At 40.6% G+C, this 27,680-nt stretch overlaps 1 protein-coding gene across 1 annotated transcript in view; it reads left to right on the forward strand.

Annotated features, from left to right (window-relative positions):
• MEP1B (meprin A subunit beta) overlaps positions 1–27,316 on the forward strand; it is a gene marked incomplete at both ends in the record, with an annotated part of 57,143 nt that extends 29,827 nt beyond the window's left edge. Inside the window, one exon of the mRNA XM_082640605.1 lies at positions 26,855–27,316. Within this exon, the coding sequence (XP_082496731.1) occupies positions 26,855–27,316 (462 nt within the window). The remainder of the gene's footprint in view (positions 1–26,854) is intronic.
• Positions 27,317–27,680: the final 364 nt, after the last annotated feature.

Below are 27,680 nucleotides of genomic sequence, written 5' to 3' on the forward strand. Positions count from 1 at the left end.
GTATTCCCAAGTCTCAGAACTCTTTGTCTAGCCCTAGATCCTGAATATTTTCTCCTGTTTAAAAAGATGTTCTATATATTTTTTGTTTTATATTTAACTCAGTGATACATTTTGAGTTAATTTTTATAAAAGGTTTGAGGTTTAGGTTGAGTTAATTTTTTGGCTTTGGATGTTCGATTGCTCTAGGCATTGTTTGTTGAAAAGGCTATAGTTCCTCTATTGAATTGTATTACATTATATATATATAATTATAAATAATTTATATATAATGTAACAATTTTTAACTTATAATTATATATCTAATGTAATACCTAGAGAACCACTATAAAAGCTGTGCAAAGGGACACTAAAAATCATATATAATGTATTAAACTATATATATTAGATTATATATGTATATAAAATCATAGTCTTCATTCAATTTTGAAAAAAAATCTGCCAGATAACTAAGTCTGAATGACCATTATTTATCCTCTAAGTGTTTTTTAAAGTAAAAATGGTATTCTATGAAAAAAGTGGCCAATTCATCTAACTCAAAAATCTTACAGGTGCTTTTCCTTAAGATAATCATTGTACTTCATTATGCGGCAGAAGTGCTTTATTAGTACGTTCCATTTTATCACGCAGAATATAAAAAAGATGTATGCTCAAGGTTTGAGGTTTTGTACAGTTAATAACGGTGACTGCTTCATTAAGGATATTCTTAAGTAAAATTGGCTTTAAAATTATTTACTCTTTTATTTATTTACTGAAAGTGTGTAACAGTGAAGATTACAATGACTATTAGTTCAGTTTGATACCACTGCCTTGATTTGTGCTAAGATACCAGCAGTTCTATCCATGATTACTTTTTATTCTCCAATTTTTTTATTGTGTTAAAATTTTAAAAACTATAATAACCATTTTAAAGTGGCATTTAGTACATCAAAATGTTATATAATCACCAGCACTATCCAGTGCTAGATTATTTTCATCAGCCTAAAGAACATTCTGTATCCATTAAGCAGTTACTCCCCTTCCTCCTCGCCCCACCTTGAAGCCCCTGGCAACCACTAATTTGCTTTCTGTATTTATGGATTCGCCTATTCTGGACATTTTGTATAACTAGAATCACATAATATGTAACCTTTTATGTCTGGTTTCTTTCATTTAGCATAAGATTTTCAAGGTTCATCTACATTGTATCATACATCAGTACATCATTCCTTTTCACAGATGAATAATATTCCATTGTATGAATATACCACTAATCAAAGGAAGTTGTAGGTAGTCACTTTAGCGACAAAAGAGGAATTGTTGCCCACACGCTGGTGGTTAAGAGTGTACACTCTGAAGCCAGACTGCTTAGGTTCAAATCTCACAACACGGGGCTTCCCTGGTGACGCAGTGGTTAAGAAGTCGCCTGCCAATGCAGGGGACACGGGTTCAAGCCCTGGTTGGGGAAGGATCGCACATGCCGCGGAGCAACTAAGCTTGTGCGCCACAACTACTGAGCCCGTGCACCTAGAGCCCACGCTCCGCAACAAGAGAAGCCACCACGATGAGAAGCCTGCGCACCGCAATGAAGAGTAGCCCCCGCTCGCCGCAACTAGAGAAAGCCCACGCGCAGCAGCGAAGACCCAATGCAGCCAAAAATAAATAAATTAATTTTTAAAAAAGCTATAAAAAGAAAAAATCTCACTACACACTTTCTGTGTGTCCTGGGACAGTTATTTAATCTCTGTATGCCTTAATTTCCTCATCTCTATACTAAGTAGTAATATTATTTAGCTCACAATGTTGTTGTGAGGGTAAACTACATAATATACGTAAAGTGCTTAGAACAGCACCTGGCACATCACAACCACTATGTAGGTAAGAACTGCTATTGTTAGAAGAGGAAATACAAAGGGAAGGTGAAAGGGAGGGTAAGAAAGCAGGAGAGAGAATCTCGGATGATAATGGATTATTCTCAGTGATTTTTTTTTTTTAGTTAAAAATAGTTTTTTAAAATAATTGTATGTGTGCCTCTCCTCACAACACATGTTCATGGTAGTTTACAATTAAAACCTTGGATAAGAGAATTCGGTCCCTCAAAAGTTGATATCATCATTGTTTTCTTCTATGCAGGGTCACGACCATTTGTGCTGCAAATGTTATTTGTCTCCCATTGTTTGGTTCTTGGATGATTAACACTACCAAGTTATGGGCAAGCTGTTACTATTCCATAATCAGGAATTCCCTACTTGAGAATGAGATAAATTTTTGAGAAGTTTGTATTATCAATTCTAGGAGCAATAGATGAAAACCTCTCCAATTTCTTATATATGAATATAGTCATATTACTCATATGTAGTATATGAAGATATCATGAGGACAAGGGAGTGAGTAGGTATGTATACAATTTAGCAAAATGCCATTTATTAATATCATGTAGCCATATTGGGTCCAAATTTGAGTTACTGGTTAGTCTCAGGCTTTAAGCTTTTCAATAGTATATGGATTTTTATTTTTACAGTGGTTTCCAAAGGTTATAACTGGAACATATAACAGTTTACATAAATGTTTCCTCTTTTCCAATTCTACAAAAACTCCCACCCCACACCCAGTTTTCTTTAAAGTAAGAGGGGAAATGGAGCCATCTCAGTCTGTTGTGATCCAGTACCTGCCATGATTCTCATACCAGGATATTTTTCTTTAACTACTTTTTTCATCATCTCTGTATCCTGTAATTATTTAAGATACATGGTCTGAGGTATTAAATAACTAACTACTTCTCCGGTGGGGGGAGTTCAAGAATTTTCATCATTGTTTCAAGGCAGGGAGTAGGGGGACTTCCCTGGCAGTCCAGTGGTTAAGACTCCATGCTTCCACTGCAGGGGGCACAGGTTTGATCCCTGGTGGAGGAACTAAGATCCTACATGCCACCAGGCGCAGCCAAAAAAAAAAAAAAAAAAAAAAAAGCAGAGAGTAGGTCCCTTTAATGGAACTTTGCAATCCTATAAAATGAGGGAATTGGATTTGATCATCTAAAGACCTTTTCCCGTGGAAGCATCATTCTGTGGTTCCATGCCCACCATTCAGCACGGTTGTCAAGTCAGACTTGTGAGGCCTTTGATTGCAAGTTTGTGATGCCATTTGTTTCTACCAGTTTTGACTGGCAAGGGATGATGGATATTTCTGAAAATCAGCTAAAGTGGCAGTGCCCTATGGTTAGAGCATAATCACAGTTTTCAATTCTCGTGGGCCACTAGCTTTAAAATTATGAGATTCTTAAAGAATTTTAAATTTAAGATGTTTCACATTATTTTAATTTTGCACAGAGAGAGAGAGACAGACTTTTTTTTTTTTTACAGCTATGCAGCACGGCATGTGGGATCTTAGTTCCCCGACCAGGGATGGAACCCATGCTCCCTGCCTTGGAAGCCCGGAGTCTTAACCGCTGGACCACCAGGGAAGTCCTGAGAGATTCTTTATTAAGACATTTAATACTGTGCTATTTCAAATTAAGAATTTCACATTTTGCATAGAATTTAATTACACCTTATTCCATAGGCAAAATCATGCCCATGTTGTTAAACACTCACATTTGCTCTTTCATTCACTCTTTTGGGCCTTTTTGTACCTGGGGATTTTGATGAGTTAATCAGTTCTTTTAAATACCTGGGAGAGAGTGAACATCATTTAATCTTAGGGCTCAAAATGACATTAAAATCCCTCTATTTCTATGGACACCACTGCTTAGGGCCTGGAAAGAATGGTTCCATTCAGATTATCTTTATTTATTAAATTTTTTTTTCAGTTTTTAAAGCCCATACATCTGTATATAAATTTTTATTTTGTTTTTCTACTGTCCTATTATTTGTTTTAGAACATTTCTATTAAATGTTTCCACCCAACACACACTTATATACACACACATACACATGTGTCAAGCTTGTGCTCATAGAAACTTCGTTCCCATCAGGGTTCTAGAGCCCTCTGCGGCACATACCAGTTAGAAACTGAGATCTTTAAAAGTGAGACTCCAGCCTTGACCCCTGAAAGACTATATTGAGGACAAGAAATTTCTGTGAAAATTATAAACTTATATCAAATGTTCTCCTTTGGCATGATGAGCTTGTGGCATTGCTTTCTTCTAGGAAATCTCTCTTTCTTAAAAAATTATTAAAAATTAAAAAATATATATTTTAAAAACGTTTATTGAGTTTATCTTTAATATCATATTTAAATAAGAACATGGACTGCAGAAGGTACAAACAATTATACTTCGGCATCTAGAATTTTACCATAAATCCAAAGTTCACCACTGAAGTCATGTCTGACTGCTAAAGCCATTAGACTAGAAGCCTTCTAGAACATTGACTCCAGTGCTCAGATGTAGTTTACATCAGAGACAAAGTGCTTGCCATCATTAGAGTTATCGATTATAGGAAATTTTCATCAGAGCTCTCAGTGGTTGGGAAACGCTGTTATGGAAACAATCACTGGCCAGTTAAACGCCCATTTCAAACCAACCTAGCAGGTGGAAACAGGCCCCTGGAGGTGGACAGTTCATAAATCTCTTTTGGGATTTTGGAGATTAGCAAGATCAGAAGAAGAGAACTAACCTTCTTCTTGGTCAGAAGAAGGGAACTGATATTTTCCGAGGGCCCCGTACTCAATTCTAGACTTTGTGAGGCATTTTATATATTTAATTCTCACAACAGTCCTTTGTGGTAGTATCCTTATTTGGCAGGTGAAAAATATTATGTTTAGAATTAGGTCAATCTGGCCTTGAACTTGTGATTTTTCCAACTCTGCTATGTACGTGTGGTGCCGTAGGCAGGGTGTGCCACCTGTTCGACAACAGAAATTCAACGGAGTAAATTTAAAGCTCAGATTGGCTTTATTAAATGATTCATGAATTGGACAGCATCCCATCTGGCAAATTGAAAGGAATTCCACCAAGCTCTAGAAAATGGAAGAGTTTTAAAGGTGAAAGGGGCAGAAGAAGAAAATTATTAGCAAAGAATGCATTGTTTTCGGCAAGGTCACCTTCCTAAAGGGAACGGGAGGGGCAGATGACCTCGCCAATGCTAACCAGGTGATTCCAGGTTGACTGGTTAAAGGTTACCTTTCTGGCGGGGTGGGGCGGGCAGGGGAGCGGTGGGGTTGAAACTGCAATTAAGTTAGGTATTAAGTCTTGGTTTGTTGATGCAAGTTTAACACAAGTGACTCCAACTGGGGCCTTCTGTCTCTTTTTTAACACACTCCACTGAGGAGCCAGCCATACCTCAGGAGTGGGAGATGATACATCTGATCTGCCCTTTAAGTACTACCTATACAGAACATACGTTAAATCTTTAAGGAGAAAATTATCAAGCAAAGCCAAACTAAACCAAACCTCTACTTGTGGAACAAACAGAAAAGAAATGGTTCTGGTAAGTATGTGTGATAATGTGATTTCTAGTAAGAAATATATATTTGGTCTTCCTGTTCCTGCCACAGTGCTCCTAAAAATCTTGGAATTTCCTAAGCGATGAGAACTTATGTTAGTGAGGTGACTTTTGGAACTCACCTAAGGATGGGGGCTGGTTGCCAGGGGAACTGAGCAAGATTAAAAGGTTGGAACTTTCATCCCACTCCCAGATTTCCAGGGAAAGGTGGGACTGGAGGTGGAATCAATCACCCATGGCCAATGACTTAATCAATTGTGCCTATATAATGAAGCTTCCATTGAACCCCAAAAGGCTGTGGTTTGGACAACCAAACACATGAACACATGGCAGGATGGGGAGAGTGGGCTGCTTAGGGAGCATGGAAGCTCCGCCCCCTTCCCCCATACCTTGTCCTACACATCTCTTTCATCTAGCTATTCCTGAGTTATATCCTTTTATAATAAGACAGTAATCTAGTAAGAAAAATGTTTCTCTGAGTTCTGTGAGCTCCTCTAGCAAATTAATCCAACCCAAGGAGGGGGTCATTGGATCAGAAGCGTGGGTGGTGACCTGGATTTGCAACTGACATCTGAGGTAGGACTAAGTCCTTAATTTGTGGAGTCTGATGCTATTTCCGGGTAGATAGTGTCAGAACTGAGTTGAATTGTAGGACAGCCAGCTGGTGAAGGAGAATTCCTTGGTGGTGTGGGGAACACATGCCCCTCCTGCCCGCACGCCCACTCCTGACATCGGAATTGGGAGCAGAATCATCAGTATGGGAACGTGAGGTAAAAATCTAACAGTGTGACTGAGACTATAAAGGCGTTCCTCAGACTGAAGAGTTTGCTTTACCAAGGAATTTATTATTTGACCTGCCAATCCAAGGACTAAGCCTCAGACTTAAGGCTCTCCTCATCTCTGCTTTTAACTGCTCTTGGCCTCCTGAAGACGTGAGGCCTGGATTCCAGTTTCTGCCATTCAGTAGGCCCTTCTGTTCCAGAGCTGATGGCTAGAACAGGTTCCAAGAATATCTTGAGTTCCCCTCCCTGCTCCCTGTCCAGCCACACGTGGACCCCACAGAAACAAGTCTTCCAGAGGCTTGGAAAAGTCATACACGGGCAGGCGTAGGGGGAAGAGGGAAAAGGTTAGATATTTTTAATTTTATAAGTGATTAAATTGTTTGCATGTTCCCAATCACTACATTAGGACATCTAAACTGTGAGGAGAATTTTTAAAAAAGGAATCTTATTTGTACATCTTTCATATAACTACCTCAAGCGTATATAGCTCAGATAATGTGTTGAGTTAGCTATCTGGGTTTTTTTTTTTTAATAAATAAATTTATTTATTTATTTATTTTTGTCTGCATTGGGTCTTCATTGCTGTGCACGGGCTTTCTCTGGTTGTGGCGAGCGGGGGCTACTCTTTGTTGCGGTGTGAGGGCTTCTCATTGCAGTGGCTTCTCTTGTTGCAGAGCACGGGCTCTAGGTGTGCAGGCTTCAGTAGTTGTGGCATGTGGGCTCAGTAGTTGTGGCTCGAGGGATCTAGAGCACAGGCTCAGTAGTTGTGGTGCAAGGGCATAGTTGCTCCGTGGCATGTGGGATCTTCCAGGACCAGGACTCAAACCCATGTCCACTGAATTGGCAGGTGGATTCTTTTTTTTTTTTTTTTTTTTTAGTTTCTGCTTTATAACAAAGTGAATCAGTCATACATATACATCTGTTCCCATATCCCTTCCCTCTTGCGTCTCCCTCCCTCCCACCCTCCCTATCCCACCCCTCCAGGCGGTGGCAGTTGGATTCTTAACCATCGTGCCACCAGGGAAGTCCCAGTTTTTTGTTTTCCTTTTCCAAGTATTTTCAAATATTACATGTTTTTTGGAGTTGACTTGTGTTCTTACTCTAATGGTCACAATAAAAAGATTTAAGTTTTTGTCATCATTTTCTGATGATTGTATAACCAGCAAAAACAAAGTCATCCCCAGGTCCTTAAGGACTACCTTTCTGAATGAGTAGCTTTAGATCAAAGGTGTCCCCTTTCTGGGGAATGACTCAGTCTTCATAAACCTTAATGAGAGTGATTTGATACCCTCCAAAGCAGCTAGGATTATGCAACATTTCCTTTTAGATGGAGCCTTGGAAAACTATCACATGTAAGGAGCACGTGGGGTTGTCAGGATGGTGTGATAATGCACTAACTTATAAGGCAGCTGCACTGTTATCAATGTACTTGCTTATCTGTAAACCTTAGCCAGACCCCTCATCTGACTCACAAGGGTGTTCTCCGATTCCATAGTTCGGCAGTATTTCATGAATTAATTTTCGTAGCCTGAAAGCTTCTAAGCTAATATTAAGATAACTATAAAAAAAGGTAGTTAATATCAGAAAAGAACTGAATACACTTCTCTCCTTGGAAGCACTAACAATCCCAAGAAACATCTATTTTCTATTCTTAATCCTCTTAATCTGCCTCTAATTTGTGTCTTCTTTTGGCTGCGGCTGCCTCTGGTTATAATTTCTTGGATCATTTATAGTAACAATATAAGAAGGAACAAGGAAGGAAGGGAAAGCTAAAGAATGATGGCCCTGAGTGACAGATGGGAATGTTTTCTCGAGATAATTCTATCAGAGTGCACTGACTAGTGGCATTCATAAACTATGTGATATGCCAATCGACAAGTAGCCCACAAAAAAACCTCCCCATTAAATAGAACCCATTTAAACAGACCACTTCCTGCAGGTGTCACCCCTGGGCTTTGATCTCTCAGCTAGTAAATCCTCGAGCTGAGATTTTATAAACAGATAGGGTAGGGGGTCCCTGGAGAAAGAGAACCAGGCATGGCTTTCCTGACATAAGAGAGGCCATTTTTGACCTAAGGCATTTTGTGATCTAAGCCTGGCTGCATGCACGCCTGCCCTTGAACAGGTCTCAGTAATTAATGATCTTAACGGAAGTGAGGGAATTCAGGAACAAGGGAAAAGCAGTCAAGAAACAGTAGTTCAGCAGTAAAACAAGGTCCTGATTCCTCCTCAAGTGATATCATACCAATCTGATACATATCCGAGTTCTGCAGGAACTAAGGTCCCCCCATCCAGGTGGAGGATGGTAATGACCTGCTGAGACCCCAGACTGGTTGGAACTTAAGGGATGATGATCTTAACCTTTTCTGACCCTCTTGACTTCAATCAGCTGAAGCTTGGACACTGGTAAACTTTGCCCCAATTCTATGCTGAATTCTCTTCTGCTCAAGCCCCTTCATGAATATGCATATACCACCCAAAACCCTTCATGAATATGCATATACCTTTAGCTTGAAATTTCCCCAGTTTTGCTGTTTGGGGAGGCACTGCTCTGGGAAAGATCCCTGGTGTTCTCCCTACTTGCTGCAAGAAATAAATCCTTCCTTCTCCTGCTCTTTGAATTGGTTACGTCTTTTGGCTCGACACCCACCAAGAGGCGAACCCAATTTTGGGGTAACAATTTGACCAGGACCTTCTGACTCAAGAGTCCAGGCATTTAACCAGTGCTCCCTGGCAGAGTCTATGAGAAATGAGAAAGTGTAGCTGTCTTTAAGGAAGCACAACTGCTGTTTAGTCACAGACATCCCAGTGGAATTCCAGAGAAGTAAGAAAGATAAATTCTATTTTTTAATTTATTTTTTATTTTATTTTTTTTTTTTTTGCGGTATGCGGGCCTCTCACTGTTGTGGCCTCTCCCGTTGCGGAGCACAGGCTCCGGACGCGCAGGCTCAGTGGCCATGGCTCACGGGCCTAGCCTCTCCGCGGCATGTGGGATCTTCCCGGATCGGGGCACGAACCCGTATCCCCTGCATCGGCAGGCGGACTCTCAACCACTGCGCCACCAGGGAAGCCCGAAAGATAAATTCTAGAAACAGCTGAGTTGAAACTTGACTTTTGGTTGTATAATTCAGGACTCCTTGGCTTATAAGTGAAGAAGTGGTAAGTTTGCTTAAGCAAATGGGAACTGTATTGGCTTGCAAATTCTGACCTTGGGAAGGCTGGGTTCGAGCTGGCCCCAGGAATGAACGGAATCAGGAACGTGTGTGCTACCAAGTCTGGTTCTCAGCCGTCCCAGTTCCACCTCTTTGTGTGTGCTGGTTTTGTTCTACCAAACCAGCTCCTCTGTGGTAGGGGACGGGGTGCTGGTGCTGCCAGACTCAGGTCCTAACGGCTCTGCCGCAGCAGGATGTGGTGCTTTCTGCCTCCAGCCCCATTCTGCAGTATCCCGGGGAAGGGTTTTGATTGCCATGGCTTAGCTTATGTGCCAGTTTCTTGCGGCCAAGGGTAATGTGCCCTGTTCAGCCCAGTCTGGTTCAGTGCACACACTTGTGGCAAAGGAGTGGGATGGAATGGATGCTGGGAAATCACTGTGGATTGGATGCCCACTCTATTTTGTGCCTGCTATAGGTAACTGATGTTGGAATGACCAAAAAATTTAACAAAAATTTTTAAAAATTTAAAGAAAGGATAAGATTGTGTTTTATACAGTTATGCTACAGGCCAGGTTTGATTCCTTAACCAGATGACCGTGCAATTAGACTCATTAATTATCCTCTTCTCTATTTGAAAAACCACTAATATAACATTATATGTCAATTATACTTTAAAAAAAACCCTTAAAAATATATCAAATTATACACTTAAAAAAAAGAAAAAAGACAAAAAACACAGGTACTCGGGAGGGAGTTGGGGGGGTGATTTCCTGCTACATATTCTTCTGCAAGACACAATCAACCCTGGTATCAGAACCCTCTTCCCACCACGTCCTGCCTTCCTCCCCTGCTCGCCACCCCCATTCATAGGCTGCATTATTCTGGAAGACTTCAGGGGAAAAGAAAGTAGTTAATGACCCCCCAAAGTTGGTGATTATGGGATACATCCCACATAGTTATTCTTTAGAGATCTTTTTCTCATTCATTAAAAGGAATGAAAGACTGCCACTCTATTTAGCATTTGAATTTCTTATACTTAATCACGTTTTCTTTCCATTTGGTTTTAAAAATTGCATATGTTAAGATTTGTAGAAATAAAAACAATTTGCTTAATTTAGCACTAGAGATAGTCTTATTAGACAAAAAAAAAAAGCCTTAGTTATGATCTAAAAATTCTGATGAAACAGGAAACACTAATTGTAAATAATGGGAATAAAGAAATAAACATTTTGGGCTTCCCTGGTGGCGCAGTGGTTGAGAGTCCACCTGCCGATGCAGGGGACACGGGTTCGTGCCCCGGTCCGGGAAGATCCCACATGCCACGGAGCGGCTGGGCCCGTGAGCCATGGCCGCTGAGCCTGCGTGTCCGGAGCCTGTGCTCCGCAATGGGAGAGGCCACAACAGTGAGAGGCCTGCGTACCGCAAAAAAAATAAATAAATAAAGAATCTAGAAAAAATTGCCAGAGGTAATAAGTTCTCCTAACTGTATATATAACGTAAATATTGAAGATTTATTACTGTGTGTGTGTGCCATAATGCTAAAATAAACAATGATAATGAAAGATTCTTTTTTTTTCTTTGTGCAAATATTGAATTACTGAGAATTAACTCAGGACACACAACATTTAAGAAAATCATAAAAAGCTTAACATGAAAAATAAAAGAGGACAAGAATAAATGGACAGGTACATAATATTCCCAGTTGAGAATTTTAAATAAAGGAGACAATAATCCTAACTAAATATAATACATAGGTTTATGCATCATTGATGCATTATCAAGGGAAGTTATAACAATAGAAAATAGAACTTGACAATCTGATAGTCACCGAGAGCACTAAAAGGACTCAATATGAATGTATAAATGTGTACATATTTTCATAAAATTGATCATATTTGAAACATTTTAGAAAGTAATGAAAACCAAAACATTATAGTACTGAGTTAAAAGAAGAAGAATTGCCCAAATGATTCTATTCCATTGCTCATATATTATAAAATTAATATATGACAGAACAGGAGCAATATGGCAACCAGAGGGTAGTTCTGCCCTCCGCTTGCCTCTCTGCCTCCTTGTTTCCAGGGCTGAGTATCTTCCATGTACTTGGCTAACTGGACTCAGGGCCTGCCAGGTCTCTCTCTTCTCTACATACACATCTACAGGTGCAGATCACTACGCTGCTGTACCTTGCATCTGGCATCATCTCAGGCTTTTGGTGCAGGCGTTAGTTGAGAGGTCCCAGTTGCGTGCTCCAGCCCAGTTTCATCGCAGGGATACACTGGGAGTATTAGACACTAGCTCAGTTCTATCACAGTGATACTTTCTTCTTTGCTATTTCTTATAGCAAATTTTTGGGAAGCCTGAGGGAAGGCTTGGATGGATATGGCTGACAGAGGTGGACTTGAGAATTCCTGCTTCCCTGACTATAATACAATATAAACTCACTATAAATTCTTCCTAAGTCATTACTAAGATTATTGTGGTAAGTGGATAGCAGGATAGGGAAAATTAATTTAGATTTATACTTAGTTTATATACTGCAATGAATTTGAAACTGTTTAGAGGCTTAAACATTAAAAAGTATATGAAAAACTGGAGAAAAACAGGATAGCATGTATTTCCCTAGCCTGGGCAGTAAAATTAAGTTATCGTTAACCGTAACGTCAACATAATAAAGGCCATATATGACAAGTCCACAGCTAAGGTCGTACTCAATGGTGAAAGGTTGAAAGCTTTTTCTTTTTCGTGTGTGTTACGCGGGCCTCTCACTGCTGTTGCCTCTCCCATCGCGGAGCATAGGCTCCGGACGCGCAGGCTCAGCGGCCATGGCTCACGGGCCTAGCCACTCCACGGCTAGGAGCGGGTGGGATCTTCCCGGACCGGGGCACGAACCCATGTCCCCTGCATCGGCAGGCGGACTCTCAACCACTGCGCCACCGGGGAAGCCCCGAAAGCTTTTTCTTTAATATCAGCAACAAGACAAGGGTGACCACTCTAGCCACTCCTACTCAACATAGTACTGTAAGTCACAGCCAGAGAAATCAGGCAAGAGAAAGAAATAAAGGGCATTCAAATTGGAAAGGAAGATGTAAAATTGTCTATGTTTGCAGATGATGTGATCCTCTTTAAAGAATATCCTAAAGACACCACCAAGGAACTAATAAACAAATTCAGTAAAGTTGCAGGATATAAAATTAACATACAGAAATCAGTTGAGTTCTATGCACTAACAGTGAAATATCTGAAAGAGAAACAAAGAAAACAGCCCCGTTTATAATAGATTCACTTTGTTGTACAGCAGAAACTAACACATTGTAAAGCAACTATACCCCAATAAAACAAAACAAAGCAAACAAACAATAAAACATTTGGGAATAAATTTAACCAAAGAGGTGAAAGATTTGTACACTGAAAACTATAAGACTGATAAAAGAAACTGAGGAAGACACAAGCAGATGGAAAGATGTCGTGTATTCATGGATCAGAAGATTTAATATTGTTAAAACGTCCACATTGCCCAAAGCCATCTATAGATTCGATGCAATACCTATCAAAATTCCAATCCCGTTTTTTATAAAAATAGGAAATCCTAAAATTCATATGAAACCACAAAAGACCCCAAATATAGTAGGGAAAAACTGTGTGTTCTGTTACAAATTAATCGTTAAAGGGATGTTGCCTATAAGCTTAAATTATACCTAATGGCCCATCTCTGGGAAGCCTGCCTTCCCAGGTAATGAGCATTAAGCGAAAATACCTTTGTCAGTTTCACAAGAAACATTCTGACCAGGCCCACCTGTGAATAACTGCAGGGAGATAGAAATCATCACATCCCCTCCGGAGGCGGACCAGAACCAGGAAGTGTTTGGCTTTACTCCCTCCCCTTTAGTATAAAAGAAGCCTGAATTCTCACTCAGGCAAGATGGTTCTTCGGGACACGAGCTTGTAATCTTCTCGGTCTGCGGGCTTTCTGAATAAAGTTGCTATTCCTTTGCCCGTACAACTCATCACTGCATTTATTGGCCTGCTGTGAGGCAAGTAGTACGAGCTTGGACTCAGTAACACATTTTGGCCCAGCCAGCCAGGAGCCTTGCTGCTTGTGGCTAGCCAACCCCAGTTGGGCCCTAGCAGCTGCTGGAACCACTTGTCCTAAGGATCTTCTCTTCAAAATTTCCTAAGTGGCACCGGCTCCCCCAGGGCTTGGCAGTGGATTGAAGAATCGACATTTGGGATCCGAGGGGCTTCATACAATAGGGTAAGTTGCTCTGGTGTGAACAGCCGGGAACTTTATTTCCTCTCCGGGGCTTTTTGTCCGGAATAAACCAATTTCTTTTGTATTTGAGTGGGGTACCCTGTTGGAGAGAGGAAAGAGCTGTTGGACTTGTGAACCGGTTTGTTGGTTTCTTTGGACGCTAGCATTTGTGTGTGCCGTTTGTGTTTTTCTGGCTTGAATTTCTGTCTTTTAAAATAGGGAACGTTTCGGGCTTCCCTGGTGGCGCAGTGTTTGGGAGTCAGCCTGCCGATGCAGGGGACACGGGTACGTGCCCCGGTCTGGGAAGATCCCACATGCCGCGGAGCGGCTGGGCCCGTGAGCCATGGCCGCTGAGCCTGCGCGTCCGGAGCCTGTGCTCCGCAACGGGAGAGGCCACAACAGTGAGAGGCCCGCGTACCGCAAAAAAAAAAAAAAAAAAAAAAAAAAAAGTAGGGAATGTTTCAACTATCCTTAAAGAAAGTACTCTGAGGCGCATTTTGGATAAGTGATCTGATTACAGCTATGAACCCATGGGTGAGAAGAGGATGATATCTTGTTACATTGTGTGGCCGCAGTACCTGTGAGGGTCTCCACAAGGGGTTTAGGCGGGGTTATCTTGGGACTCTGTATACCATGTACTGCTACCCTTGCTGTGTTAATTACATCGTTTATGCTCTCCTGTGTCACAGGAGATTGAACTTGAGGGTTTATTTAGGATTTTCTGTTTGTCCTTTAGGTTTTTTGTTTCATTTTGTTTGGTTCTGTTTCTCCATTTACAGCCAAATCGGTTTTGCGATATTTAAAAACTTTTACTAATGTTGAACTTAAGAAAATGAATTTTAAAGGTAAAGTGGCACAAAACCTGAATTTGGTTCTCTAAGAGGACAAAGTTATCTTAAAATATTGAACTGCTTTTGGTAATAGATTGCGAGTTTCTTTGTTTAAGTGATCTGTACTTGCCTTTGAGCTCTTTTATTATCGGTGGTTAAAACTTTTTGATATTTTTGACAAACTTCCCAAAGATCAAATTCAAAATGAAGTTCACCTGACCTCTAGCTAACTTTGAGGTTTTCCAAAGGGTCCCTGGAACAACTCAAATTATTTTCTCTCCATCTCAGAGAGAGAAATATTAAACTAATTAGGCTTATTTGGTATGTTAAATTATGTGGGCAGCATCATCAAATAAGTGGTGATAAAACTTCTTGTATCATGTGGGTAAATGCTGTTAATGTACACATTCTGGAAATCATATGGAACTCCTTAAGTTCTAGTATATCCTGGTAAACGATAGCAGTCATAATTTTATTTTATTAAAATTTTTAAAAAAATTTTTATTTTTATTTTATCTTTTGGCCGCACTGCGCAGCATGTGAGATCTTAGTTCCCTGACTAAGGATTGGACCTGTGCCCCCTGCATTGGAAGCACGGAGTCTTAACCACGGGACCACCAGGGAAGTCCCATCAGTCATAATTTTAGTAATTATCTTAAATTGTTGTATGTCACAGCAGTAACCAAGTTTCTTTTCAATTGCATTGTAATCCCAGTTGGTTGATGCCAAAGCAAAAAGGCAACCTTTTAATGGTTAGAGGTGATCAATTGCTCTTTAAGGTTTTACAGCGGCTTTTGAATGACTCTTTAGCTATTTTGTGAAGAGCAGGGAAGAATGATGAGATTCATATGTGCAAACATTTGTGCTATTACATCGGGGAAAATAAGAAAAGGAAGGGAACAAGAGTGAGGATATGTTGCTTCAAACCTTAACCCCTCCCTTTGAGCTAGCTGTCCCAGCCTCTCTGGCCATTATGCCAGTCTTAATCAGTGGTGGAAGAATCGTCTCAGAATTGTCTCAATAGGCCATTTAAGTTTAATAGTAAAAGACTGATTAATGATAACAATGCATCGTAAAACCTTCAGAAGGAAAGGAGAATATTTTGTGAACAATGTGTTTTGTGTGTAGCAGTTTTAAGTTATTTTTATTTTTTTAATTATTAAAAAACTTAATTGAAATATAGTTGATTTACAATGTTGTGTTTCAGGTGTACAGCAAAGTGATTCAGTTATACATGTATATATCTTTCTTTACATTCTTTTCCCTTATAGGTTATTACAAAATATTGAGTACAGTTCCCTGTGCCATACAGGAGGTCCTTGTTTATCTATTTTATATATAGTAGTGTGTATATGGCAATCCCAAACTCCTAATTTACCCCTCCCCCTGTCCCTTTCCCCTTTGGTAACCATAAGTTTTTTCCTATGTCTGTGGGCCCATTTCTTTTTTGTAAATAAGTTCATTTGTATCATCTTTTTAGATTCCACATATAAGTGATATCATGATATTTGTCTTTGGCTTACTTCACTTAGTGTGATAATCTCTAGGTCCATCCATGTTGCTGTAAATGGCATTATTTCATTCTTTTTTATGGCTGAGTAATATTCCATTGTATGTATGTACCACATCTTCTTTATCCATTCCTCTGTTGATGGACATTTAGGTTGCTTCTGTGCCTTAGCCATCGTAAATAGTGCTGCAGTGAGCATCGGGGTGCATGTATATTTTCAAATTATGGTTTTCTCCAGATATATTCCCAGGAGTGGGATTGCTGGATCATATGGTAGCTCTATTTTTAATTTTTTAGGGAACCTCTATACTGTTTTCCATAACGGCTGCACCAATTTACATTCCTACCAACAGTATAGGAGGGTTCCCTTTTCTCCACACCCTCTCCATCATTTATTGTTTGTAGACTTCTGACGATGGTCATTCTGACTGGTGTGAGGTGATACCTCATAGTTTTGATTTGCATTTCCCTGATGATTAGTGATGCTGAATGTCTTCTCCTGTGCCTTTTGGCTATCCCAATGTCTTCCAAGTTATTTTTTAAAATCGGTACTTTTTAATTGGTTAAAGCCCTTCTTAAGGAAATTATCCCCTGATTTGGATTAAGGCACTGGAAATACATTCATCCTGGAGACCACAATCAACTGGAAAAACTGAGAAAATGAATACCAACTTAACTTGGGATAAGGCCTTGCCAGTTGCCTTGCTCTGGATCAGTGGCTCCCAGAAGCAGGCTTAAATTAAGCCCCTTTGAAATATTGTATGATAGGCCATTCCAGGTGTCTGCCCAGGTGAGAGAATCTGTAAATGCTCTAAAAGAACTAGCAGTTGCCAACTTGTTAAAACTTTGGGCTCTATACCAGCCTCTGTTCACGCATTTGCCTCCAGCAGGTCTGCCCATCCAACTGAAGTAGATGGTAATTTCACTGTAGCTGGAGAAGCGTCAACCAATTTGTGTAATTTTGTCCAGATAAACAGCACAGGAATTTAGTACATGTATTGGGAACTGGAACCAAAACCCCAAGTTGAATTACAAATGAACAAAGTGCTAAGGGGGTTCATCACGTTCAAATAGTTGTAGATAAAGGACTGACTAAAGATTCTAAGGAATATTTGTAGCTTCTGGAAGTAGCCAGAGTGGTCTTTGTCCCTTTTCCCACAAGATTATGGAATAGACATTGACAGTGGGGAATTGTAGTAATAGGGAAGAACCTTTGTATTCTATTACAAGTTAATCCCTAAAGGGATGTTGCCTATAAGTTTAAATTATACATAATGGCCCATCTCTGGGAAGCTTGCCTCCCAGGTAATGAGCATTAAGCTAAAATACCTTTGTCAGCTTTATAAGAAACATCCTGACCAGGCCCACCTGTGAGTAGCTGCAGGGAGATAGAAATCATCATGTCCCCTCCTGAGGCGGACCAGAATCAGGAAGTGTTTGGCTTTACTCCCTCCCCTTTAGTATAAAAGAAGCCTGAATTCTAACTCAGGCAAGATGGTTTTTTGGGACACAAGTCCACCATCTTCTTGGTCTGCTGGCTTTCAGAATAAAGTTGCTACTCCTTGCCCCAACAACCTCTCTCTCCATTTGTTGGCCTGTCATGCAGCAAGCAGTACAGGCTTGGACTTGGTAACACAAATAACATTTGAATTTCTTATACTTAATCCTATAAAAGGCAATCCTGAGAAGAACAAAGCTGGAAGCATCACACTACCTGATTTCCAACTATACTACAAAGCTCTAGTAATCAACAGAGTATGGTACTTTCATCAAAACAGAAACATAGATCAATGGAACAGAATAGAGAGCCCAGAAATAAACCCTCATAGAGGGCCACGAATACTCAGTGGGGAAAGGATAGTCCCTTCAATAAATGGTATTGGGGAAACTGGATATTCACATGCAAAAGAATGAAACTGGATTCCTATCTTTTACCACTCACAAAAATTAACTCGAAATGGGTCTACTGAAGGCTTAAACATAAGACCTGAAACTGTAAAACTCCTAGTGGAAAACATAGGAAAAATGCTCATTGACATTGGCCTTGGCAATGAATTTTTGGATATGACACCAAAAGCCCAACCAACAAATGTAAAAATAAATGATCAGACAACATCAAACTAAAAAGATTCTGTATAGCAAAATAAATCATTAACAAAATGAAAGGCAACCTAGAGAATGGAGGAAAATATATGCAAACTATCTATCTGATAACGGGTTAAGGAACTCATACAACCCAATAGCAAAAAAAACAGTCATATTTAAAAATGGGGAGAGGACCTGAATAGCTGTTTTTCCAAATAAGACATACAAATTGCCAGTAAGTGCATGAAAAGATGCACAATATCACTGACTGCGAGTGCCCATAGACTCTGGTGGTGGTGCAGCTGTGTCACGGTGGCTGAGCGGTGATGCCAGGCTGGGACATGGCTGTCCTGAAGGTGCCCTTTCATGGAAGGTTGCTACTGCTGCTGATGCGCTGGAGCTGCCCTGTGCTCTCTGAGACCATGCTAGAGTGTGGTGGTGTTACCTGTGTTGCATAAGGATCTTTTTTATATTTTATTGTTTTATTATTTATTTTTGGCTATGTTGGGCCTTCATTGCTGTGTGTGGGCTTTCTCTAGTTGTGGCGAGTGGGAGCTACTCTTCGTTGCGGTGGGCGGGCTTCTCATTGCGGTGGCTTCTCTTGTGGAGTACGGGCTCTAGGTGCACAGGCTTCAGTAGTTGTGGCACACGGGCTCAGTAGTTGTGGCTCGGGGCCTCTAGAGTGCAGGCTCAGTAGTTGTGGCACATGTGCTTAGTTGCTCCGTGGCATGTGGGGTCTTTCTGGACCAGGGCTCGAACTTGTGTCCCCTGCATTGGCAGGTGGACACTCAACCCACTATGCCACCAGGGAAGCCCAGGATCTTATATAAGGATAATTGTTTTGGTTTTTCCTTTGCATTTCCCCATTTCCCTAGGACTTTGCTTTTTTTTTTTTTTTAACATCTTTATTGGAGTAAAATTGCTTTACAATGGTGTATTAGTTTCTGCTGTATAACAAAGTGAATCAGCTATACATATACCTATATCCCCATATCTCCTCCCTTTTGTGTCTCCCTCCCACCCTCCCTATCCCACACCTCTAGGTGGACACAAGCTATCTATTTTACATTTGGTAGTGTATATATGTCCATGCCACTCTCTCACTTTGTACCAGCTTGCCCTTCCCCCTCCCCGTGTCCTCAAGTCCATTCTCTACGTCTGCGTCTTTATTCCTGTTCCCTAGGAATTTGATGTGAGTTCATGAGAGCTTCCCAGAGGAAAAATATTGGACTTACTAAGGATGTGCAGAACTCAGTTCTACCTTACCTATTAGAAACCTGGTACTGCTTTTTTTAAAGCCAGTCGTGGGGTCTGATCACTTACCCTTTAGGGTCCTCTCAGAGCAGGTGCCCAGTGACCATTAATGACAGTCTCTTGGTTGGCCAATCCCACTGCCCTCTAGACTTGATTCATAATGTTCAACCCTCCAGGTGAGGACCGCCTAAGTAAAGCTGTGATCCCAACTCACATTTCAGCGCCCAAGGGTGTCCTTGTATGATGGTATTGCAGTGTAACTTCTGTTTCCAAGCTCACTCAGAAATTCTTTTCAGTGCTCCTGAATGCAACTGTACAATCCATTTCATCCACCCATTCATTCATTCATTCAACAAATAGTTTCAAATGAAAAAGTTTTGGTTCTTAAAATAGCAAGATTTATCACCTACAGTTCATTGCCAAATGGCAGCGAATGAATAGTTCTTTTGTATTTCAACATACTGGAGGTAGACAGTTAATTGATTAATTTCATTGACCTGTATTTGGGTTTAGAGTCTTATAAAATGCTGATGTATTATAACTCAGTGTACAAAGTGATAAATGCTCTCTGAAATTTATGGAAAACATCCAGTACTCTTACCCATGGACTTCTTATCTATATCTTTTTACTAGCATCCCCTAGCCCTCCTTCTCTGACAGCAAATGGAAAGAGATGAACTTTAAAAATCTTTCAGAAAGCAAAGAAGTCCATCTGTAGAAATATAGGTTATTGTTATCTTTTAAAAAAAACCTCAACCTAAAAATTCCATTTTTCTCCTTCTGTTCAAATCCAATTGTCCATCTGCTCTGCATTCCTTGCTTCCCTGTGGCTTACTTTGCACCTTTTCCCGGGTTTATTAACACTTGTCATTCATTCATCTGCTCTCAAATCGGCAGCAGCCGTGGTCTAATTTAACAGCTATGACAGACTCTTCCTCTGGCTTTCATGTAGCCTAATTTGAACAATCTGCAGCCCTGTTTATTTTATTTTAATTTTCAGCCTTCTGTGGATGTTATCTCCAAGAGCAGCAGAGGACGTTCGTTTCTGAGCTCAGTGCAACAGATGCTCTGCTCATCTTCCCATAGAGAAGGTGACCAGGAAAACTAGAACCACGACAGTTTGGGGGGCTGGGTGAACCTGCATCGGTAGAGGTGCTTCTGGGACAGGGAGAAGTTTTCTCTGACCTCTTTCCCATTTTGAATACTGAAAACACAAATGAAGAGAAGCATGCTCTTTTAAAATATAGAATGTCCATATAAAACTATTCTGTAACACATGGTAAGATACTAGGTTATAGGACTCTTGGCGTTCCTATTCATCTTTACAGCATTCCTAGACTTCCCCTCATCTCTCTACCCCTCCCCCCCACATGCTTGAAAGTACTCAGTTAATATTCATAGAATTGAATTGAATAGATTAGCATAATCAAAGCCCTGGTAAATAACACATTTCAAAGAATTAGTTTTCAGAAAGAAGCTTTAAAACAGACAATATCTTGTCTGGATCATTATGAATAGCTGGTTAGGCCTAAATAATATTCAGGGTACATTTTTCACTTGCCTATCAAATATAATTGTGTCATGCTCCCTCTTCTCAGAATGGCAGTCGTTCTGTTTGACATATAACGTTAGGCAATGAACAAAACCCATCACCCCAAATTCCAAATCCTTGTGAAATTTGATCTAAAAGACTATAAACTTATAGCAAAAAGATAAAACCTTTATTATCCAGAATTTATTTTCTTACATAGTTTATACTATTCCTTGCTTAAAAATTATATTACAGCACCAACTATTGGGTGTAAGACAGGCTCAAGGATGTATTATACAACAGAGGGAATATAGTCAATATTTTGTAAACTGTAAAGCTGTGTAAAATAAAAAATTTTTAAAATTGTATTACAATTGGATATTTGTGTAGACTTAGCACAAATAGTTTTGCAATTGTCACAGGCCTTGGTTCTAACTGTAACCCAGTCTAAAGCATCAGGGCCTGTTGAGAGGGTCTCAGTGAGGGTGTGATGAGCATTCTGTAAAACCTTTCCCTGGGGAACAATACTGGATATTGAGTCAGGGCTGATATGGATGGAGGGAAGGTGGGTGAAATATGAAGATTTGAGAAAGGGAAAATGGGCTGGCCACAAGGCCAATTTGAGAAAATCCGGTGCGTTTACCATTCATCCCTTCATAAATACTACTGAGCACCTTCCTTGTGGCAGACTCCATTTTAGGCTCTGGGGATACAGCAGGTGACAGAACAAAGTTCCAGCTCTCTTTGACTTTACATGCAAATCAGTAAAACCATAAGAAAAATGTTAGGCAAAGGATTACAAATCAGCTTAAGTACAAGATTGTGATTGTGTGGCTACGCTATTCTGGGAAGTCTGGTCATGTCTCTTGAAGGTGACAATTAAGTGGAAATCGGAGTAATTTATAGCACCGAACATGGAAGATACTGAGGTATTCTTCAGGAATATTTTCTAATAAGTTCTTAAAATGACAGTTCAAGGGAAGTGTTGAAAGCTGAAATCCTTCTCTTGGAAACGTTTCCACCATTGCCCTCTTAACATTCTGCTTATACTTCTGTCATAGAGCCTAAAACACTTCGATGTACTGATAATTTCTTTACATGTCTATCCTCTTGTTTTTTCCTGTAAGCCCCTTAAGGACAATCTTTGTGTCTTCCTTTTTTTTTTTTTTTTTGTCTGTGGCTGGCAATTCTTGGCATGGAGTAAGTATTTAATAAATGCAAATTCAGTAAATTTATTTGTCTCATCTCCACAACTAGACAGAGAGGCAGATATTGCACCACATGTATTTCTGTATCCCCCTGAGTGCCTGGCATCAAGAGGGACAGAGAAAGTGGTGGATAAAGCTTTGCCAATTGCAGGTTCTTGTATAAAAGCACCTTGAAGTCTTTGCTCAAATTCCAAATGGTCTTTGAGACTTTCCTTAAAGGATAAAATGGAAAGATGGGGGAATAGCCTAGGTTAGAGGGAGATTTAGACAATAGTCAGGTTTTTTAGGGTGTTTATTGGATTTTTGAGTAGATCAAATTTGGGATTTAGAGCTGGATAAAAGGAGGGGTAGTATGGAAATATGTGGGGAATTTTGGGTCGGGGGTTGATGTATTGGACACAGGATATTTCTGAAAAGGTCATATGACGTTCTCAAGGATAAAAAATGTTTTCAGTAAAAGGCAAGCACATTTTTTATACAAGAAAATGATGACAGTAATTGTGCTAGTTTGGCTTTTTGTTTTCTTGCTAATATTATATCACTGAGTCACACAAGCATGGTGAGGAGAGGACAATAAAAATACGTTATCAATGCACTATTAACTCAGCGTGCTCTTACCTATTAATAAGACATTGATGCCTCCTCTTATGCGTGTCCCATTGCGAAGCATTTTCTCATTACCTCCAAGTGGCATACACAAAATGGCTTTTTTAATATACTCTTGCCTGTGGATGCTTGGTGCTAAAGACTTGTTTAAATGGTCAAAGATATCCTATTTAAGAAACAGGAAACACTTACATTGCACATTATCAACATTAGAACAGAATCTCATTATCCATTAGCTGGTATTTGTACGATTTATAACTCACTTTAGATTGAGTTTTGCAGGATTTCATGATCTTTGCCACATCATCAGCTGAAAACGTAGGTGCTGCGTCCTTGTTCATCAGTTGATATTATTAGTGGGGATTCTGGCCTCGTGTTTTCTAGCTGGAGAAATCTTTTAAGAGATGCTGCTAATTAACTATTAAATAAATGCTTGGATGAAGTTATCTTCATAACAAATAAGCTACTTGGAAATTGCTTTCAATAAAATGGGATCATAACAAATAAGCTACTTGGAAATTGCTTTCAATAAAATGGGATGAGTTAAATTTCTTTCTATTTTTGTTAACCTTTGCCTGTCTGCTCTAAATCCCAGGCAGAACACTCTACTGTGTGTACTTTTTTTTTTTTTTTTTTAAGACTTGTGCTCTCTAAAAACTTTTGAAAGAAGGAACTGGTAAAGAGATCTTCTCTGAAATAGCCTGTGGGAGATGCTCCAAGTGACTACTGATGTTCTATCTGCTTTGAGATGAATCTGGCACAATGCATCCGGTTGTTCACACAGAGAGAGAAGGAAATCTAACAGAGGCAAATGTTTCAAACCATAGAAAGAAAATCATATTATAATTTAGCAAGAATTACATATTAAGTTGCAGACTTTTTCAATGAGAAAAGAAAAAGAAAAACTAAAAAGCTAGGAAAATTGTGTGCCCTGTATTTTTTTAAGCCAGGACCTTATTTCACTGGACTGAAAACTAACTGTAGGCTTCAATTGTAAGACTCAATGTAGGCTTCAGTTGTAAATTTAAGAAAAAGATTTAAATAGGTAAATATGGCTATCTCAAGACATATCTTTTCTAAAAATTCACTACTTGAAGCGTTTGTTTTCAAAAGCAGAATGGGAATGGTTAACTTGTTTATATTCACCAGTCCAACAACAGAAATATTTATTGAACCTGACTAGGGTGGGACAGGCTGAGGGGCAGGTGGGGCAGTCTTGGGACCAGGACTAAAGTAAGACATGAGAGCGTATTAGAGACAAAACAAGAAGCTTAGACCCCAGATCACCTTCTGGAGGAGAATGGCTCTTATGGTCCTCATATGGGGACTTGCATGCTGGTTCAAACAGTGTTGGGGATAGAACCAGCCTAAGGCATCACAGAACAAAGACCAGGAAAATGAGGAAAAGGCTGCTATAACATCGGAGAAGAAGAGGATTTGCTGAATTAAAATCCACCAACCAACCGATGCACTCACTCACCCACTCACCCGTCAAATAACCAACAGATAGTACGAACACCCACTACCAACAAATGGCTATGGTGGTTGCCACGGGGGAGACCCAGTTCCTGACTCAGAAAAGGAATCGAAATGTCAACTCTTTCTTCCAGTGAAAAGGTCAATCCCTGATGGTTTATTATCTTCTCATTTTACATGACAAATAATAACAAAGAATCTCCCTCTTTCTGCTAATATATGAGTTTTGTTGCTTTCTTTGTTTTTCTGTTGGGATTAACTTTCCTCTTTCAAAGAAATGAAAGTGTGGTTCTTGCTTCCTAAAGGCAATTTTATTCCTTCTATACTGCTCCCAAGACTCTGTTTAAGCTTTGCAAAGTCAAAGAAAGTTAGATGTGGATTATCCTAGACAGAGCAGTAAACTGACTCATCAACCATCCTTTGTGGAAGATAACACTTCGTTTTTCCTGTAACACCTTGTTGCATTCCATTCATGGGGGTTGTGGTGATGGGGGCTGTTGGTATAAATACATTTTAGGCTGGAAGTGGCAGAACAGGGAAAAATAAATTTTAAAAACTATACACATTTGTCTGGAGCTAAGGATAAAGAAATCAGCTTTAAAAAAAAAATCATTTCTTGGTTGACTTGTGGGTAAGTCTCTTTCTACCATCTTATCTTTCTTGTCAACATTCAGAGATTTCAAAAGAAATTCCTGATGGAGAGGAACTCCAATCCAGCTCTAATTATACCAGTTTTGTTCCTGTTTTTAGGTATTTCCTTCAATGTGGAGGACCAGTTTGATTTGTGGTTGTGGCTCTTATATACTGGGGAAGGGGGGCCCTTCATGGTCACGAGATAGCTGCTACTCTGCTAATAAGTTTAAATTCCAGAACCCCAAACAAACTACACAAAAGGATTGATTCAAGGTAGAAAACAGATCCTGGCCTTCACCAGAGTCTGCAGGGGGTGCCTGAGTCTTGGCTCTGGCTGTCTACAGGGTTTCTCTAATCTCTGGATGGGCCTTGTCAAATCCATTCACTCATCAAGCTCTATTTCAATCAGTCAGCCAGCTGGGCATCCACTATAGGCCATGTACTGTACTTCACGTTGAACATAATCGATAAAATATGACTCCCTTCCCCAATGCAAAGACTAGTGCCTTTGTTTTACAGTTTAAAAAAAAGTTTGTTTTAAATTCCCATTCATATCCATTTATGATAAAGTGAGGCTAATTTCTTTTTTCACTACGTTTAATACAAACTTGACTTATCCATCCCCCGCCCCCGAAAGAAAAAAAAAGGAGTAGGGGAAGGGTGTTAACAGGAATGAGAGAACAGTTCTATGTTTTAATATTTTCATATATGTTGATACATGTCAGCAAGAAGGGCAAATGTATTTCAACTAGCAGGCAACTCCTTCTTCTGAAATAGTAAAAAGCTAAAAATATGAATCACGTCTATCTGTTCTTTATCCTGTTTGCCTGAGACTGGCTACATAGTTTGCCGGGCTCAGTGTAAAATGAAAATTTGGAGGCCCTTGTGGAAATTAATCTCAAGATGGCAACAGCATAGCATTAACCCAAGTTTGGGGCTTTTTTTTTTTTTTTTTTTTTTTAATTCCCTCCGGTACTTAATAAAGTAGGGGAGACTGGTTACAGCAGGGGTGGAGGTGGAAGACCCAGACCCTACCCCAGCCATAACCACCATGTGACACTAAATAAAAAAAATAGCTGGGCATGGGCAAGGCTGAGGGTGGTGCAGCAAACACTGGCAGCCCAGGAGGGACACAATCCCCCTCCCAAGCTATGCCCACCATCAACCCTGGACCAGTACTGTGATCAGTGAAGGGTGGTGGGGCTCTTGGCTACAGAAGTCCCCGCAGCCACTGAGTGGCCCACTGGACCATGGAGAAAGGGTGTCTTTGGTATTTGGACCCTTATTTATTGACAGAAATCTGGACCCCTAGCTGGTCCAGTCAGACCCAGATTAAAAAGAGGCCACTGTATCTCAGACTTCTGGATTGTTCTTTTCAAGATCTAAAAGACCAATGGGTCATTGTTACCTGGTTCACCCAGGACAGAGGCCACGAAAGGGTTATTGTCACTTAGTTTTCTGATTGGTTTACTCAGGCTCCTGGACATCAAAGAGTCATTGTTACTTAGGCTCCCAATTGGTCCACTCAGGACCCAACATCAATGAGTCATTATCACTTAGCCTTCTGATTGGTCCATTCAGAGCTTAGGACTATAATGGTTCCTGCTACCAAGACCTCTGATTGGTCAACAGGAGCCCATGGTCAGGACCTGAGGGACAGGTAGGGCCCTAGAAGCCCCTGGGATGGGGAACGGGATTAAGTGCTTAGAGTTGTGTGACTGCGTAAGTTGCTTGCCCAGGAAACTGGTCTTGTACTTACAGTTATATGGCATGGAGATCCCACATTTCTTATACCCTGCCAACAGCTTAATGCAGGATGGCCTGCATTCCTATGGTCAACACTGGGGTAATGAATACATATTGCATAAGTGCCCGTGAAGACACTGCTGGTTGTTTTTCATCCAGTGTCTCTTCTTCTTTGTTCATAGTTCTGATTTGCTCAGCGTTGAAAATGCCTAAGTGACATTTGCCCCTGGGGTGGTCATGTGACCTAGTTCTGGCCAAGTGGAAATCTATAGGGATTTGAAAAGGGCAGAGTCAGCGGCATGTGTCTTTTGCTCTTTACACTTCCAAGCTTGCTTTCTGCTTGGAAGTCAGGAAAAATGCTTGTGACTACAGGATCCAAGTTATAATCACGAGGATGAAAGCCACCGGGGTAGTGCAGCAGGAGACCTGAACGATCCTGGTTCCGGGATGGCCTCCTTGAGCAGCTGCACAAGCCCTAAATGCCTTCTCTGGGCTTCTTGTTACCGAGGAAAACAAACCCCTTTTCGACTAAGCGGCTGTAGTTGGGTTTTCATTCTGTGCAGCCAAACAGAACCCCACCTGGTGGACGGCCTGACATGCAGCACACCCAAAGCTGAAGCAGCATCCCCTTCCCGCCCTGCTTCTCTGTTTCTTTTCTATCCAGTCGCCCAGGTGGACAACCTGGAAGCCATCCTCAGTCCCTCCTCGCCTCAACTCCCAGGAGCCGTGAGCCCTGTTCCACTGGTGCTCTGGGTACAGCTTTCTGCTCCACAGCCGTGCCCAGCGGAAGCACAGCCTCTAGCGCCCCTGGGGAGCGAGTTGTGCAGCCTCTGACTTTGACGAGGTCCCAGGCTCACCGTGGTTTCAGAGGCCAGTGTGGCTGGTGACAGATAGGAGGGTACCCCGGTTAGGGATCGCCCCCTTGGTAGATCCCCGCCCAGCTCTGCTGAGGGATGCTTTGGGACTGAACTCCTGTTTCATCCTTCCAACCAGGATAGGGTCCAGTGGAGATTCTCGATTAGGCACCATCATTTATCATTAAATTCAGACTCTACTGTTTATTCTCATATCTAGGAGCCCCTGAAACACTATTATAATATCAGTCTTTTACTTTCAGGTCCCATATTGTATTAGGAGGGGGAATGGCGGAAGTTTGAGGGTCATAGGCACCTGGAGCTTTAGGCGCTTGCTTCCAAGT

Source organism: Mesoplodon mirus, assembly GCF_964341445.2.
Source record: "Mesoplodon mirus genome assembly, chromosome: 13".
In the NCBI taxonomy this organism is placed as follows: Eukaryota; Metazoa; Chordata; class Mammalia; order Artiodactyla; family Ziphiidae; genus Mesoplodon; species Mesoplodon mirus.